At 37.7% G+C, this 19,181-nt stretch overlaps 1 protein-coding gene across 2 annotated transcripts in view; it reads right to left on the bottom strand.

The window, feature by feature from the left end:
- Positions 1-248: 248 nt before the first annotated feature.
- LOC131064419 (triacylglycerol lipase 1) overlaps positions 249-19,181 on the bottom strand; it is a 97,911-nt gene continuing 78,978 nt past the window's right edge. For both annotated transcript variants that reach the window (XM_059221386.1, XM_059221385.1), the window contains exon 10: positions 249-832. In XM_059221386.1, the coding sequence (XP_059077369.1) occupies positions 510-832 (323 nt within the window). In that variant the 3' untranslated portion in view covers positions 249-509. The remainder of the gene's footprint in view (positions 833-19,181) is intronic.

The raw sequence follows: 19,181 nt of genomic DNA, 5'->3' as shown, positions 1-19,181 counted from the left end.
TTCATAATGTTGTTGTCTAACTGTATTATCAAATGCTATTAGTACACATTCATAGAGGTTTAATTTACATTGGTATTATTGTTCTGCATTAAGGCTAGATTAATATGACGAAAATTTTAGTCAAACATAAGCAGATACAAGTGATCATTAGATTATTAAGTTCAAGATTACATTCTTTAAACCCAAATGGAACACTCAGCATGTCAAAGCTGAATTAATCTATGTATGTTGCTATGGAAATCTGAAGAGAAATGGAATAACGCATGGTACATATCAAGCATTTGTTTCCTGTCTTCCAATCTACAATTACAATTTATTTACCACTCGGAAACAGTCCTTAAGTTCATATACATACAATTAGCATATTTATATACAATAAATACTCCAATGAATTTATGCTACAAAGTTATTCTGGTATTCAATGAGACAATTTATCTGCCTCCAATCTTCCTTGCAATATCGTTTAGGGATATGTGTGTAGACTGAATCTTTGTTCCTTTGTGTTCAGATTATGTGTATGAAGTGCTTGACTGGGATCTAAAGAACTTTACCATGCTGTCATACAAATCTTCTTTGGCCTGTACACTGTAAATAAAATCAAGATGACCATAGGACTCCAAATAGACCAACTCTGGGTCACATTTCAACTCAGAGAGCGTGCGGTTAAAATCCACTATATCTGCCAAAGCATCATTTCCTCCATATGCCATCCACAAAGGAAATGATTTAGGGATACGAGATAGATCATAAGGTATTGGTGTAAAGCTTCCATAGTGCTTGATATTGCCCCAGAGTCCATAGTCAAACTTCTCAAATGTTCCCTTTCGAATCACTGCAAACAAAAAAAATATTTAAGAGATCATCTGCAATGTACCGAGTAAAACTGAAAGCAAAGAGAGGGAATTTAAAAGCACTCAAATTCATATTTGGGAACAAACCATAGTCAGACACCATAAATTCAGAGTGGAGGTTCCAAAGCATTAAAAATGAGACTGGCCATTCCATTAGCACCAGAATCAAAATGCATTGTGCAGTTATTAGACATGAGCAAATTCTAAAACCTGCCCTTGCTGAGCACTCTTATAAGACCGAGCATCGCATCCCATTATAAGGCACCCACGTCTTAGCTAAAGAAGACAACTTCTTCAAAAGAAAGCTCATTGAAGCCATCAAAATACATAATTACCCCTCCAATCTTAATAGAGATGGCGGTAGGAGTTTAAATCACCTTAAAAATTCTCATCCTCTTCCCTCTTCGCTCCCTAAGTTTCCTCTTCCTCGCTCCCTCTCTTCTTAGCTTCTCTATCCCTTCCCCCTTTCTTTTATTTATTTATCCGTCTTACTAATCCTTGTTCATCTTTATTCATTTTGTGTCTTCCTTCATTTTTCATCTTTATTGCTTGTCTTTCTATTTTTATTTCTTTTATTCTTTTCCTTTCCTTCCATTTTTATTTTCATTTCTTATTACTATTATATTTTCCTTTCATTTTTAGCCACATTTCTATTACATTATTTTCAATACTTCCTGTTTATTCTTAATTTCATTATTATTATATTAATTCTTTGGTCTCTATTTTATTTCTTCATTTCTTCTTTATTATTTGATGCTCTTCTTATATTATTTTTATTTCATTTTGCATCGTTTTGTTAATAATTTTTATGAACTAAGTCCTTTATCTTTTCGTTTCTTTTTCTTTCAATTTTCCATTCTTTTTTATCTTTTATTATTTTACCTCTTTATTCTTTATAATTACAATTATTTCAATTTATCTTTTATCTCACTTCATTTCTTTATTATTTTCTTATCGTTTCTTGTCATTTTTATATTTTAAATTTTATTTACCTTTTGTTATTAGCAACATTTTTATATCATTAATAAAATAATATTCTAACTCCTTTTATTTATATATATCACTATTATTAATAATAATTTCTGTCTTTTATTTATTTCTTCCTTAATATTCTTCATATTCCATTTTGTTTTTCTTACTTTAATATTATTTATCAATATTTATTTTTGTGTCTTTTCTTTAGTAGATTTTTTGTTTCTCTTTTATCTTTTTGATTCCTTTTCTTTTTAATTTCCGAAATTATCTTGTCTTTACTAAATTACCTTTTTTATCTTTATCTTATTAACCATAATCTTTTTCTATATATCCTTTTATTTTACTTTATGGGCCTCTTTTTCTTGTCTTTTTATTAATTATTATTATATCATCTTGTGTCCTTTCTTTAATTAATTTCAATTCTAATCTTTTATCTTTTTGTTCCTTTCTTTCTATTTTTCTTGCTTTTTCTTTTTTAATTTAACCTCTTTAATATTTGTAATAATTATTACATTAGTATTAACGGGTGTGGTATAATGGAGAAGTTTCAGAGCAAATAGAATCTTCGAGGTTATTCCTCAAGACCTTGGGATTTTCCCTCGAGAGATCAGAGAACCCAAAGAAATCAGAGCTTCCAGAAATCAGTGCGGTTCTAAAATCAATACTCTAACCAGGGCCTCTTTAGGAGGGAGAACACCCGGACAGATTTCCGGAAACCCTCGAGCTACCAGAAGAATCACAAATTTCAACGGCTTCATAAGAACCAGAACTATCAAAGTCATTCTTGGTTGGGTCTTCAGGCAAGCCTCACACTAGAAAGAACAGTCTTTCCTCGTCGATCTAGCATTGCTCAGCAAGCTAGTAATCAAAAACATTGGTTTAACGATGCTTTGAAGCACCAAAGCTTGCATTCTTGGGCTAAGAAAGTAGCAACAGGCCCAAATAGTATCCCTATTTCATCTAGGGAACAAAGATTTGTTCCTCCCAAGCAAACCCTATCATATAACTAGCACCCTCAACACCAAAATTTGCAAGCTCACGCCCTATAGCCGCATCCACTTTGTCCTACAACAGTTTGAGGGCCTTGGGTTTCAAAAAACCTTTCCCCTCGTGACCAACTCCTAACTTTGAACGCAAGGATAAAAAATGGAATAGGAAGTCCATGGGAAGCAAATTGTTTGTTCTACCTTCAGATTCTTTGAATCCTACGATTGCTCGATTCAAAGAAAATGCTTTCTTTGCGCAGTGGTGCGGTAGTGGCAGGAATAACTAAGAAATAATCGACTGGTGGAAGTCTTCCTTTCCAGGTTTGATTTCAGCCAGACAACTTCAAAATGATTTTTTCTTCCTAGAATGCGTTGACTCGTCTTTGAAGAAAGCAATCACGAAAGACAGTCCATTGTTTTTTCAAGGCTCGACCTTTCATTTTCTAGACTGGAAACCAGGCTTTGATCTAGTGCATCATAGATTTGAGAAAACTCCAGTGTGGCTTTCATTAGTAGGCCTCGCCTCCCATCTGAGTTTTGGTGTCCGGACGCTGTGTTGAAGATTGGCGACGCTTTAGGATCCTTAGTGGGGATTGACGCGGATTTCCTGAATGGCCTCAAAGGGGATGTAGCTAACATTTATGTGGAGATTGACCTTAAGAAAGGCTTTTATAGCGAATTAGAAATCATTTCAGAAATGGGTAGATGGAGTCAGAAAGTGATGAGAATGGGAAAGGAAATTCATGGCAAATGTATTCTCCAAAACCAAATAGTTAAAAATTGCTCATTGGTAGCTTCTATGGGAGCTCTCAACCTACCTCAACCGCCTCCAAAGCCAAACACTGCTGGTCAAGATTTTCAGAAGATGGTCAAGGGAATGGAAAACCTATCAGAACCACCTGCTTTGGATGCAGCCCAGGCAAGCAAGTATGCTACTCGGCAGCCCTCAAGATAGAGCTTTAGCTTCTCCACCTGTCTCAAGAGCTCCTCCAGACTCACAGTTCCTTCATACTCCTAGAATAAATCGGCTTTCAAGAGAGAAGCCAGGCAAGCTGAATCAATCTAATCCAGGTCAGGTATCTCATATCTCTCTGCCATCTCCTTTAAGTTGTCCTCCTCTCATTTTATCCCTGATTGTCAAGATCCAATCTCAAAAGGTTGTTAGGAGTTTGTTTGGTCAAAAGAAAACTCTCTCTCTGAGCAGAGGAGCGTTCAATATATTCTCCCAACCTCCTACTAAGGTTTCAAAAAGGAAGAATAGTCTAAGGCGAAAGAGACTAAGGGGAACTCGTCAGCTAATAAAATCTAGTAAAAGTAAACCTATGCATCTTGCTAAAGTCCTACAGGAAGAGGATGTTATTGAAAAGGACCTTAAAGCTGATCTGGAGGAGGAATATGAGCCACACCTATCTGAAGGAGAGATCTCCCCTTCTTCGGATCCACCCCCAACAAACCAATATTTTAATCTTTCAGCGGAAATCTCTTACCCATTTCTATTGTCACCGCCTTTAGTGCCTCAAGGTCTAGATTTGTCTATGGATTAGAATGCCCAGAAATTTCTTCAGGATTTTATGATAGAGGATGAAGACTCAAACTCAATCTTAGATACTCCTCTACCAGTACTGTACTCACAGATTAAGGAAAAAGGGAAACTAGGGCTGCATCAGAATCAAGAGGGATTGGAGAAACCAGACTTTGGATCTTCCCCTCCTAAGAAGGGTTGCAAATCCCTCATTGAAGCTAGAACCCAAGATGGGGCTACGGAGAATCAATCAAAACTACCAGATCTCTGGAAAGTAGGGAAGGGAAATCCCCTTCCTGAACAACAAAGAAAATCCTATCATGGAATGTTAGGGGTCTCAATGCCCCTAACAAACAGAGGGTGATCAAAAGAAGGATTCTTTTGGTCAATGCAGACATCATCCTCTTGCAAGAAACTAAATTGGAGTGTAAGTAAGCAGTCTCATTTGAAAGTGGAATTAGTCCCTTGTTTCAGGCATCACTGCAATTGACAGTGGCCTCAAAAGGGGCCTCTGGAGGCTTAATGATAATCTGGAAGCCTTCCCAAGTAAAAGTTGAGGGTATCACTTCTAACAGAAATTGGCTTTTGCCAAAATTACTCACCTTCAGTCAAACACTTCCTTTTTTGTTATAAACACTTATGGCCCAGTGTCCTCACACAAAAAGCGTCTCTTATGGTCCTCTTTAGATGGAGTCTTATCCCTTTTGACCGAGAAACAGCTCTTCATAGGGGGGGACTTCAATGCCATCAGGAATGCTTCTAACAAAAGGGGAGGCATCACCCGATTAGGTGGATCCCAACAGGATTTCAACGATTGGATTGAAAGGAATGGACTATTCGAAATAGATTCAAGGGATACCTTTACATAGACAAACAGAAGGAAAGATTTCAGCAATATTGCAGAAAAAATAGATAGATTCTTCTGGTAGGGTGACTTCAGGTTCTTTCCCTTTACTTTCTCCTATGTCGTTCTCCCATGCTCAGGATCAAATCACTATCCCATTTTCTTTCTCTGCAAGGCAATCAGGAAATTTCCAGACCCCCATTCGAGTTCGAGAATATGTGGATGAAAGATCCAAACTTTCTAACTTTGATAAAGGAATTGGTGGAAGGAAGAATTATTTGAAGGATCAAAACTCTTTTGCTTTATTGCAAAGCTAAAATTAGTAAAGCAAAAATTGCTCCAATGGAATTCCCAGCACTTCAAAAACATTTTTTCATCAAAAAGATCACTAGAAGAGAGATTGGCAGCTCTAAATGACAACATCATTTCGGTGGGAATGGATCAAGAATCCTTTCATCAAGGAAAGAACCTCCTTTTGGAGTATGAGGATATTCTTTCAAAAGAAAAAATTTATTGGAAACAAAAGTCTAGAGAGAACTGGCTCAGAATGGGGGATAAAATACCAAGTTTTTCCATAATGTAACAAAGCTCAGAATGAGCAAGAGTTGGATATCAAAATTGGAGACAAAGCAAAACCAAATCACAGAGGACCCTGGTGAGATAAAGAAAGAGATCACCACCTTTTATTTCAATCTCTTAAATAACACAGAAGGATCTCAATTGCCTGAACAAAAAAAGTTTCTGGAAGCGATCCCTAAGATCATAACAGATGAGCAGAACCAGAAACTAAATGAGAGAATCAAGTTGGAGGAAGTATTTTAAGCCCTTAATCAACTTCCCTCTGGTAAGGCTCCTGGCCCAAATGGCTTCCCTGCTGATTTCTTCAAGAAGTGCTAGCATATATTGGGTCAGGAACTTACAGAAGCTCTAGAATGCTCAAGAAGATCAGGGAGAATTCTCAAAGAAGTTAATAATATGTTTATGGCGCTCATTCCAAAGAAGGAGAAAGCAACAAATCTAGGCAATTTCAGACCCATTTCCCTATGCAATACAGTTTGCAAAATCCTCTCAAAATTCATGACGAATAGAATGAAGCCCCTCATGGAAAGCATTATATCAGAAAAAAAGACAGGGTTTGTCCCAAGCCGCTCAATTCTTGATGGGGTAATAGTAGCGCACGAAGCAATCCACACCCTTCAAAGTACAAACAGACCAAGTATGATAATAAAATTAGACATATCAAAAGCTTATGATAGTGTAGATTGACATTTTCTCTGCAAAATCATGTAAGCCTTTGGCTTTGCCAAACAGTGGATCAACTGGGTGTTTGAATGCATCTCAACACCTAAATTTTCAATTCTGATAAATGGAAAGCAAGCAGGCTTATTTTCTTCCTCTAGGGGAATCAGACAAGGAGATCCTATATCTCCTTTCCTCTATATTATAATGGGGGAAGCTTTGGGAAGGGCAGTCAAAACAAGTCATACTAATAACCTACTAGAGGGAATCAAAGGAACCAAAAATTTTGCAGTTACTCATCAACAGTTTACAGATGATAATCTCCTCTTGGGGGCAGCAAAAGTTAAGGAAGCAACTCACCTAAACCAACTATTAGAATCTTATGGAAAGGCCTCAGGCCAAATAAGAAATAAGGATAAAACCAAAGTTTATTTTTTCTCCACCTCAAATCTACTACAAGCCAAGATCCTTAGAATCCTAGATTGCAGAGAAGGATTTCTCCCATGCATACATTTGGGCATCCCAATAGACCGAGGTCTAAGGAATACTAAATTTTGGGATCCCTTAAAGTTAAAAGTGGAACATAACTCAAACTCTTGGAAGGGAAAGTGACTCTCTTGGGCTGGAAGGCTAGTGATGATTCAAGCAATGGTTTCGGCCCTACCTATTTATCTATTATCCATCTTATCCCTAACAGCTAGTGCTAACTCCTTTATAATTAAGATGAGAAATTTCTTTTGGAAAAACACTAAGGAAAAGCACAGAATTGCCTTAATTGCTTGGGATAAAATAATCAAACCCAGGACAATGGAGGGCTTAGGCATCAAGGATCTTAAATTGAAAAACAAAGCCCTAGGGGCCAAACTAGTCTAGAAGTTCATAAATAATCCTAATACCACATGGGTCAGAATGCTGGCAACTAAGTATTTACCAAATCAGGATCCTCTCAATCTACTAAGAACAGGCAATTTTCTCAAGGGATCTAAAACCTGGAACTTTATCATCTCCTGCAGAAAATTGGTTTCAAAATCAATCACATGGGATATTCATGATGTATCATCTAGTCTTTTCTGGCAGGACTCTTGGGGTGGTTATCCATCTGTTGCAAACTCCCTCAATATTCCAATAACAAAGCACTGGTTTAAACAACATTGGGGTGTTCGAGTTAGAGACTCTATGGTAGAGGATAGCACTTCGAATATCCAAAGTTGGAGGTGGAAATCAATGGAAGAACTGCCAATCCCAGGGGAAGATCTAGATCAACTCTTAGAACAGCTAAAAGCACGAAATATCAATCCTAGAAGAGGAGTAGAAACCTTAATTTGGGCATCCTCCAAAACAGTTCAGTATAACTCTAAAGATGGCTACAGAGTTCTAGTCAGTAATTTGGATCAGGAAAAGTAGGACATGTCGATTAAGTTGTTTTGGAGCTCCAAGATCATTCCAAAAGCAGGGATTTTCGCATGGCTAGCCTATCAAAATAAAATCCTAACTACAGAAAGTTTACTAAAATGGGGTATGAAGGACCATCTAGTTGCATTATGTGTAAAGCTCAGGCAGAGACAGTGGATCACCTCCTACTGAATTGCCCCTTTGTTTCCAAATGTTGGCGCTGGCTCTGTGCTAAACTGGGGTGGATCACAGCCCTGCCGAATGACATTAAATCCTTGTTTTAAAGCTGGCCTCTCCCAGTTAAGGAAAGCACCTTGAGTCTGGGAAATTTGGAAAGAGAGGAACCACAGACTATTTGAAGACAAAGCCAGAAGGCTAGAATCAATCCTCAGACTATTTGAAGACAAAGCTAGAAGGCTAGAATCAATCCTAAACTCAATTGAATCGGCAATTGTGGACACGGTAAACAACAAAATAGCTTTCTCTTTGGAATTGCCCAAAATTCTCTCTTAATGGGATGAAAGCATCAGAAAAAATTGGCAAGGAATCAGGATCCCTTCATCTTATGGGCAAAAAACCAACTCTAGAAAGGATGCTACCTGGACCCCTCCAAAGCTCGGTTGGCTAAAATTAAATTTTGATGGTGCCTCTAGAGGCAACCCAAGCCCCTCAGGCATAGGATATGTAATCAGAGATCACTCAAGTTCAATCATAGGGAAAATGGCAAAGTCGATTCCACCTGACATTAACAACATAGCAGTATTCAAAGCATTACAACTAGGACTGATGGATTGCATCAAGCATGGTTTAAGAAACATCACAGTGGAGGGAGACTCAGAGATAGCAATAAATGCAATCAAGAGGAAAAAAAACCCAAATTGGAGGCTACATGCAATTCTAGATAATATAACAGAAAATTTGGCTACAATAGAGCATTATGAAACTAAACATATCTATAGAGAAGCAAATTCAGTGGCAAACGCCCTCTCAAAATCAGCCACACAGGGAACCTTCATTCATTGATGGGATCAGGGAGCTCGGTAGCTTGGTCTAGCAAATCAGGTTAAATTAGCAAGAATATGCCCCTTGAGTCTATTGAGTGCAAGAGACGAATTTTAGAGAAGTGAGAAAAAATAGTAAAGATTGCTTCCTAATTTCTCTTTTTTTGAATTCAAATTTCACTTTTCCTCGGCAAAACAGCAGGCCCAGACCCAGTGGCATCATCTAAATGCATTCTCAAATTAAGCCTTTCCTTTTCTCCGCTTCTCGAGATCCAGCTGGCAAGCGCCGTCATTTTAGACTCAAGGAGTGCGTTGTCCGTAGGCTAGTCATCTTATCTGAGCTAGGGAGATTTGGCCTGTCCAGGACAAATATACTCCGCCACCTTCGCTGGCGAATTTAATGCAAAGCAACTACTCATAATTAGGCATTAAAGAGCACGCCCAACAATCTATCCTTGGCGTATTCTGCAAGTCGTTATCATTCCTATCCTACCAGAATCATTCCAAAGATCAATCTGCTTCAATCCTTCTCTTGTCTGAATCCTCTGCAATTGCCAACCATGTCGACGGAGGATCCATTTGGGTTTATTATGAGTGTTTATCCAAGGCCCACTTCTTGCTTTGGAGCAGACACCCCCATTTCTCTCTCGGCTTCGACGCATCAAGTATCGTTCAGAAGAATTACAGATTTGAGACTGAAGCGCCTCCTTCTCCACACGGAGTCTCCGATTATCTTGGCGGTTAAAATGATTCTAGGTAGTGGGCACTTGAACAGGGAAGAGTATCCTCGAGACAATACAAGTATATCATCCAGGTTCGTTGCTTCTTTGATGGACCTAAAATTAGCCAAGCAAGCCGTATGAAGCCTCACCAAGAAGCTATTTCCAGACGATATCCTTCAAAAATTCCAAGAAATTCTTAACAAGGTGCTTCATGAATCAGGGGCCCCTCGGCCAAGCGATAGGATCCTGTTCAATGCCCATGGCAAGCTCATAAAGTATTACCCCTTCCTGTTAGACCTAAAAGGCAAGGACCTGGACAAACATACGGTTTTTGCTGGAGTAGGTCTCAGATATCTCAAGTGGCGGTTCTTAGGGGAAAATCCAGAAGACCAGGGTAGAGAGGAAGAACTCATTCAATTTGTAAGATTAAATGGAATCCTGCCTCTGAAAACCGAAGATGAGGATCTCCAGGTCGAACAGGGTTGTCGGGGTGGTGCTAGAAGGGGTTGTCGTGGGTCTTGTCGTGGCTGTGGCCGTCCTCCGGGTAGAGGTCGTGGGAGATCGAGAAATTCTTCTTCTCCAACCAAGCCCTTGGATGAAATTGAAAGCTAGGTTTCTTAATTTGGTTATGTTTTTAAGACATTTCGTTGCTTATAGCTAGACTCTAGTAATAGTTAATTTTTTGGCTACATAAGCATGGTTAAAATCTCTGTTAATTTGGCAATTGAGAATCAGCTATTCAAACTTTCTAAAGATTATATGATCCTCGATGACATAAACTTGTTAGATTTTGGAATGATAGATAATGATGCATATGGTTTTCTATTTGCCTGGAAACCCTTTTTCTCGAAAGTGCTGAGAATGGTTTCAGAAGCATTCAATAAGTTTTTTGATCTTTCATCAATTAGCTATGTTAATACTGTAATTATCCATAATTAATATAAAAACTCGGCTCTGCCTTTAATGATCAAAAAATATTATTACATTAGTATTCTTTACATCTTTACATTTTTTATCATCATCATTTTCTTTTCCTTTATTTTTTTATGATTGATCTTTATTATTTTTATTTTATATCATCTTCACTATTATAATATTAACAACTTTTATTTTATTTCTTATTATATCTTTTTATGTCTAATTTCTTTATTGATTCTAGCATTTTTTATTAATCTATAGGATTGGACTATTTCCAATTTTTACTATTATTTCTTTATTACTTCTAGCATTTTTCCTTAATCTATAGTATTGGACTATTTCCAATTTTTACTACTTTTTTCTTAAATCAAATTCATTTTTTGGTTTTTTTTTTTTTAATTCATATTTTTATCTTATTCTTTATTTTTGTTAATACATTTCTACCTTTTTATTCTTATGTTAGTAATTGTTTGACCCCTTTGACTTCTCCTCTCCCCTTAACTTTTTCTTCCTCCTCCCTAGTTCTTCCTCCTCTTTCTCACATAGTGTGCCTTGGTTCTTGTGTCAATTAGCCTTATTGGCTGTACTCCCTCCATCTATTTAGGCACCTGGATCTGCTAAAACTCTCACTTCTCTTTATGCTCTCATTCCCTGATGATGGATCATATTGTTTGATCCGAAATGTTAGACATAAAAATATCTACAGAGCTTGAATCCAAAAAAATCAATAGCTAGAGCAGTAAGGCTTGGCAAATGAAAGGCGAATGTGGTTGTATTACCTTAATATCTTCTGATTTGTTAAGATATCAAATGCCTAAAATGCCTACTAGGTGATCATGAGCTTTAATATTTACAACCTCATTTGAAATGATTCCTCAGCCTAGGTGTATATCATTTCAGCAACAGAGAAATGAAATACCTTGGGAGGGTTTTAAGAAGTTCAGAGATATTACACCACTGAAATAGCTACCAGATGACTGAGACAATTGTTTTGACAAAAGGTTGGATCTGATATCGAAGCATTTTCATGGACTTGTTGGTTGTTTAAGCTGAATAAGAGTTAATCAAGCTTGAGATACTTATCCATGAACAGAAGAAAATGTCTATCAATATAAAAGCAAATTGACAAACGAAAGGAAGAAATTGCCCATCCTACAAAGAATTAACAATCTTCTAATTCAAGATGTTGTTCACAAATTAGGAACTGTTGGGCATTCCTTCCACGTGGTTTGCTTTTCTCATATTTTGCTTCAAATTCAAACTAAGTAGGGTGTCTAGGAAGCTAGAGAACTTCAGTTTGATATTAAGAAAAAGTAGGATCATAAACTATAGCATTCCTAGTAATTCCTAGCTTCACGTTAGGAAATATTGAAAGCACCCTTGTGGGAGATATTAATCATCATGTAATGGGGATATTCTCAAAAAAAGGAAATACATAAATAAAGCAAATAAAAGTCAAGCTGGTGCATAAATTCAAGTAAAAGTTCGGAGGAAGTGAAGCCAAATAATAGAACTCCCTTGAGAAAGAATTATGTGCTTCTATTAAGATGAGGAACAATTAGAGATTCTGACCATTTGAAGAATAAACTGTACATACCCCTTGTTCTTGTATTTACAAGGCAAATATTGGAACAATAGTTGAAATAATCACAAAGAGCTCGGCGAATTTTTAAAAACTCGCGAAATATTTTGCTCTGTGAATTTTTCCACTAAAAACTCGCCAAAAAAACTTGCCAAGTTTTTGGCAAGTTTTCACAAAAACTCGGCTGCATAAAAAAAAGAGACCCCAACACGACAAAAAAACATCTCTCATTGGGTTTTGCTCACATCTAACACCTTGTGCAGCTTGCCATCATTGCCAATGCCACCAGCATCTACATCTAGGATGGAGACGGAGCCACAGCCTGTCATGACAAGCGAGGTGGAAAAGCCATAGCGAACTCCTAGTCCCTCTAGTCCTACCTCTCCCCTAGTTTTCACTAGAGCTGGGAGGAGGAAGATGTAAAATGTTTTGATGTAGCATTTACTTTTAGTTTTACAAAAACAATTTGCTATTTTCATTTTGTTTCAAATTATCAGCCATCAGCATTCCACAAGAGGATGCCATTTTGTACCCAATTTGCATTTAAATCAATCAAATATAACAAGAGTCAGCTTATTTATTTATGTACTCATTTATTGACTCATTGGATGCATCTCATTGAGTTTTGCAAAATAAATGCATTTGTAATGAAATTTAAGCAATTTTTTAAGTTGTCGAGTTTTTGCCAAGTCGAATTTTCAGGCCTTGCCGAGTTTTTCACCTATGATTAGAACTAACAGCCTATACCCTACAGATGAAAACATCCTACTTGTATATCCTAAATAGAATCCTGAAATTACACACAACATTGATAATGTAAAGAAAAGTCCAGTGTTCCACACAGCTGCATCCCCCTGGAAAAACCACGTGTTTCCAAGACGGGGCCATCCCTGAGACTCGGAAACTCTAGGAACGTCCCTCAGCCATCCCTCCACCACTACCACACACCCTCAGCCGTTTCTGAGACGTTTCCTCTGATAGGGAACATCTCTGAGACGTTTCATTTTGCGAAATGCCATAAGGACATGCTGGGATGTCCCCAAGACTCCCTGAAATCCCTTGACCTTGGAGGGGACTTGCAAACTAATTTGCAATTTTTTATGGTTGTTTGGTATCGTTGAGTCTATCTCAGACTGTTTGCCATTGTTTAGGGTCGAACATGGTTGCATAGAGTGAGTTTTAGGAGCTTTAAGGGGTTGTTTGGACCTACAATAGTGATGTTCCAGACCTGCAGCATATTTCTAGTTGTGTCAGATCTGCATTGTTGTATACAGTAATTTAAATGTGTTCCCTATATGCTGTGATCATTTCAGCTCTCTTTTCAAGGTATTTTCTTTTATTGTTTTCTATTGGGTGCTAGTTTCATGCACTTTGGGCAATCTAGAAAGTGTCTTTTCAATGTGCTGCCCTGTACCAGACTTTGAATCGGCTTAATCATTATCAGTACTTGAATAGAAGAGATAGCATTGTTTCAGTTTGCATGGTTCAAACTTCATATGCTTGTGAAAAAAAAAAGATCATCAAGGGTAGTCATTACACATCTAAAGGTGTTTTCCACAACGATAAAATTGAAATAGATTTGTGCTTATTATTTCCATACTTTGAGCTGAAACGATAGGGGTAATTAGAGATTTTACTGTCTTTAGGGTTAGATCCTTTTAACATACTCCAACACAATCTTTCTACTTATAACTCAGTGTTCAAAGTTCAATGCAATCATTGTAATGTGTTTACTTATTCCTTATATAGTTATACATCTTATGACTAATTTTTCAAGTGCTATATGTAATTCAGCACCACTCCCCCACCACCCCTTGCCGTCCCCAAACTTAGGCCCCCCATCCTTGACACCCATCCCCCCTTCCCTGCATCAGGAAACTCGGTGGAACATAGAAGAAGACAAAAACATCCTTTACTATGAAAAAAGACTGAAAAAAGTGATATCCAGAAAAACAGAAATCTAAGAATCTCAAATGTATTTGGATAAATAACTATTCCTGTAAGCAAAGCTCAAACTTAAAAACTCTCAGAAGTTTGTAAGAATGAAAATTGAAATTCCTAACCATTAAAATGAGGTGTTATTTTACCATCAACAGAAGGTGTGTACAAAGATTCCATATTAAGAGTTCAGAAAATCAGTAAGTAAAGTTTCTAAAAGCAGCTAATTATCAAAATGACATAATGCATGTAAGAGCGTGGCAGAAGAGATAAATTAAAGCTTAAAGCCTTAAAGTAATTTGTTCTAATGCCTTAAAATAGCCCCAACATATATAGTGAATATCTGAGCTTATTCTGCAAAAGAGTTAAAAAACCCTGTTTCAGATCCATGATGAGTGGAACATCCAATGAGACTTGATCATTCAAGAAGAATGTCTTTCCAACATATGAGAAACTGGGATATCGAGGTGTTATGTTTTGATTGTGATACTTTAAAATGCTCAAATATCTTGAAAGACAGCTCTTTTTTTTTAAAAAGGCAAAAAAAGTATTAAAACAACAACAAAATACAAAACAGGTATGCCGTATGTTGGTCTTAAAAAGACTAATGGCACATCAGTTCCAGAAAATCCAGCTGGACTGAAAATAGACAATGAACAAGACAAGGAAACCTGAAACCTCCAAACTCCACAGACAAGGTATAAGCACTTGTTCCTTTAATGGTGTACATGCTTTGAGTATCGGAAGTAATGTTTGCCTTTATCTTAAAAAACTGGAAAAGCACAAGAACAAGCATATCAGCACACTAGCAAGAATCAAGAATCCCTAGAGGCATTGCAGTCAGTATTTACAAGAACATTAAGGTCTCTGCTCAAGTCCAGTGGAAGGCAATCCTGATTATTTCCAATATCAACCTTGATTTCGTTCCATTTAGAAGCTGATTTAGCCAAAAAATCAGCAACGTAATTTTCTTTCTTTCTAGTATGGTTCCACTTAACAGCATTGAAACCACAAATGAGGATGTTGATATCCTTCATTCATTCAACTACCACTGCTGAAAGTGAGAGGAGGATATCATTTTGAGATGATAAACCAAGATTTTAGCATCAGAATTCAAAAAAATATTGGTAAAATGCTTGGCGAGTGGCCATCCACCATAGCCTCAGCAAAATTATTGGAACCAACACCAAGACTACCAGAAAACCAGAACTTAAAGCCACTTAAGGTGTGAAAATGAACTAGGAAGAATGACTCTGAAATGGAGGCAGAACGATGGAGTAACAGTGGTAGCAATTTAATGAAATCCAAATGGTGATTACAAGAAGCAAATCTGCATATTATAAGTGATAGAAAAAGTAACATGAAGTACAATTGACTGCAAAGAGCTCCTGCATAATTATATAGAGGTACCAATTCTTCCATGCTAGTTCCTTTCTATCGTACATCTTATACTACATCATTAATGGATAAAGGTAACAGTAGGACTAATAAGTACTTAAGGAATCTCTCTCCCCATGAGCAAGGAGAATTAGTCAATCGGCCTTGTCCCAGGAATCTAGAGAACCTTTTTTCCTTTTTGGATACATCCACTCTAGCCACAGTATGAGCTTCTGCCTCCATATTAAAGGACTCCGCATCTCTCAAATAAAGTTTTGAACGACTCCTGTGAAAGGTTGCTCTGCATCTACATCTCCATAAGAAAGAAAGGTTTTCTAACAATTCCAATAATAGCCCATACATCTTTTCCATCTTGAGGTATCATCAGCACATCAGTGAACAATGCTCCCTTCAACCAGGGTCGATGTAAATTATCTCTAGGTATTGTTGTGTATCTAGGTCTTGTTTTATAGAAAGAATTTAATATACATTCATGTGACATTTTCAATGTATGCAAGCAAAAATTTAGAAGTAGAAGTCCTTGTGCATTCTTCAGTCAAACATCATTAATAAGAGTGAAAGCCTGCATTGAATTTGAGATGCTTGATTCATGGAAGTGTACTCTAGCCATGTTAAAAAGTAATGTAGCAAAAATCCAAATTCATCAGTGTTGTGACCTATTTCACACATCGCCCCATTGCAAATGGGGACCTCCTGTTTTTGCCTTTTAGGGTTTTTCTTTGGCATCGCTACTGCTAATCACCAATTTTTTTTTGCAAATGAGGAGTTAGAATTTTTTAAGTCATCCCAAGCCAAGCAGAGGAATTCATGGTCAGATCAATGTTTGGACATTGTTAAAGTGCTCAGAAGGTTTGAAGGATGAGGATCGCAATTGCTTTGAGTCATTTCTGACAACTTTCTATTTTTAGAAATTTTACTTTTTTGCTTTTTGCTTTTTTCTAAATTCAGAAAGTTTTGTTTTTGGCACTTTGGGCTCAATCCAGGAAGCAATTTTTTTGGCTTGCTTTTTTGCTTCTTTTCTTTTTTCTGCTTTTTTTGAAAGTAGAACCTGGGTTTTGTACCTCATGTCATTTGGTCAGTGCCCATTTTGTAAGAATTTGAAAATCTTGTGTCTAAGTATAAAAAGCAGGGTTTTGAAATTTTTGCTTTTTTTTTTAGATTAGGGTTTTGTTCTTTTGGCCATATCATTACTGCCCATGTCTTCAGATTCGAAAAATTTTGCCTCAAAGTGCAAAAAGCAGGGTTTTGTTTTTTCTGTTTTTTTCGGAATTAGGGTTTTGATCCTAAAGCCATATTATTGCTACCCAAGTTCTCAGAATTGAAAAATTTGATCTCTAAGGGTAAAAAGAAGATGGAAACCCTAATTAGGGTTTTATTCCAGAAGATTAGCCATTTGGTCAGTGCCCATGTCTTCAGATTTGAAAAATCATATTTTTAAGTGCAAAAAGCAAGGTAGAACCCTAATAAGGGTTTTTGTTCCAGATGATCTAGGTATGAACATGGCAGGGCAAAGATGGACATGACAATTTGAATGAAGATGTTTTGGAGAAAAGGTGGCATGAAGATGAAAGTTCTCCCAAGGCATAAGGAGACTTGTCCAGACATCTTCAAACTCCGCCCATGCCAAGGATGGCTAATGGAAGACAAAGTTCGCCAAGGTTAAATTGAAGATGGAAAAGCAAAGTGGAAGCATGTCCAAGCTTCTTCCAACCTTGCCTTGTCCAAGGAAGAGTAAAGTCCGCCTTGGCATGAGACACATGCCAAGTTCGCCTTGGCAAAGCACATGCCAAGTCCACTCTGGCAAAGCATCATCCAAGTCCACCTTGTCCAAGAAATCTCCAAGTCCGCCCTTGGCAAAGACTCTCTAAAGTCCGCCTCCTACACAAGAAAAGTTGTCCAAGCACTAGCAAACTCCTACCTTCAGTCAAGTAACCCATGGCAAAGGTTCATCAAACTCCTACCTTTGGTTAAGGAAAAACTTCAAAAAATTGGCTGTGTTGATACCTTGGGGAGAAAAATTCAAAAATTTGGCTGTGTTGATACCTTGGAGAAAAAAATTTCAAAATTTGGTTAAGTGTCAAGGAAAACTCCCTAAGCAAGAAGCAAATCTGCCCAAGGAAGATGAACATGACAATTTGAATAAGTGTGGTAGAGAAGAATGGCAGGACATCCATGAAGTCCGCCCCCAAGACAAGTGGTCGGTAAACATGGCATGACTTCTTCCAAGTCCGCCCAAAGCATGAGAAAATGAAGTTGTCCAAGCTTCTTCCAAGTCTGTCCTATGCATAATGTCCAACAACCTTCCAAGTCCGCCCATGCTAAGTTGGAGAGGAATTGTCAAAGTCCGCCCTAGACACATTAAGTGAAGTGGCAAGAGGTTGGTGAAAGTTCGCCTCGGCCAGTATGGTATGACTACTTCCAAGCCGCCATGGTAAAGACAAACAAAGTTGGCAAAGAACTTTCAAAGTTCGCCATGCCTAAAGGGATACCAAGTCCGCCTTGGCTAGACACACATCAAGTATGCCCTTGGACAGTCTCAATCTTCATGAACTCTGCCATGTCCAGGAAGACTCAAACTCTGCCCAACCAAGATAGAAGATGGCAGATAAAGCATAAAGTCCACCAAGGTTAAGATGTCAAAAGTGGAAGCATGTCCAATCTTCCTTAAACTCCGCCTAGGCACATAAGGAAACAAGTCTAAGCTACTCCAAACTTCGCCCTGTCCAAGCATGTGCCAAGTCCGCCTTGGCAAGGAAACCATCAAGTCACCAAGCATAAGAAGAATGTCCAAGGTATGGGAAAGTCCACCCATGATAAAGTGGCAAGGGGTTGACAAAGTCCGCCTTGGATGAATGGCATGAGATGATCCAAGTCCGCCCTTGTCTAAGGCAAGCACAAGCTAAAGTCCGCCTTGGACAAATGGCTAATGAATATCAAAGTCCGCCTAGGAAGCGTTGAAGTTGGCAAGCATGTTAATTTCCAAGTCCGCCAAAAACAAAGTTGGTATGACTTCCTCCAAATCCGCCATGAAGACAAGGTTGAGAGAGAAAAGCAAAGGGCTTAGACATGTTAAGAAGAAAATAAAATTTGATAAGGTAGATGGCACAAACAAACACAAGTTGGCAAGCCTTGGACATTCCAAATTTGCTTAGGCATAAATGGAATATGTGAAGATGCCTAAGCCAAACATGAAAATTCACCCAAGACTTGGAGATTAGACATGAAGATCGACTTGCCATGCTGAAAAGAGAAAATGGCTAAAGGGAAAACAAATTTGACAAAGTAGCACATGAAATCAAAGGTCAAACAAACGAACAGGTTGGAAAATAAAAGTTTGACACATGAAAAATGGTTAAGTATGGAATTTTCCACAACCAAAAGAATCAAATTTTGACAAAGTGTTGAAGAAGAAATTTGTTCTACTCAGCACAAGTCAGATCTAGAATTGAAGGCAAATCCACAGGCAAAGTGTGGCTGAGCATAGAAATGGTCAAAATCTTGGCTATGTGCTGGAGGATCCACATGAAGGTGTCACAAAATAAAATTGACTTGGCTATGTATGGGAAATACTTCCAAGAAAAAGTTCCAATTTCCTTCATTGTGGTGAAGGCACAAGGGAATTCTTCTCCAAAATTCAAGGCACTTGAAAGCGTTTCCAGGCATCAAGAAAAGTTCACAGGCTTGGCAAAAATTCCAAACTTCTTGAAGGATTTCATCTCCTAAAGAGTCAAAGACAATATAATATCCCCTACTATTATAAGACTTAAATGTGTAGGGAATATTGTCAAACAGTTGTCTGATAACCTGCAATCA

The sequence above is a fragment of the Cryptomeria japonica genome, chromosome 5 (genome assembly GCF_030272615.1).
Source record: "Cryptomeria japonica chromosome 5, Sugi_1.0, whole genome shotgun sequence".
Classification (NCBI taxonomy): Eukaryota; Viridiplantae; Streptophyta; class Pinopsida; order Cupressales; family Cupressaceae; genus Cryptomeria; species Cryptomeria japonica.
This window is presented reverse-complemented; position numbering and strand designations above follow the sequence as displayed.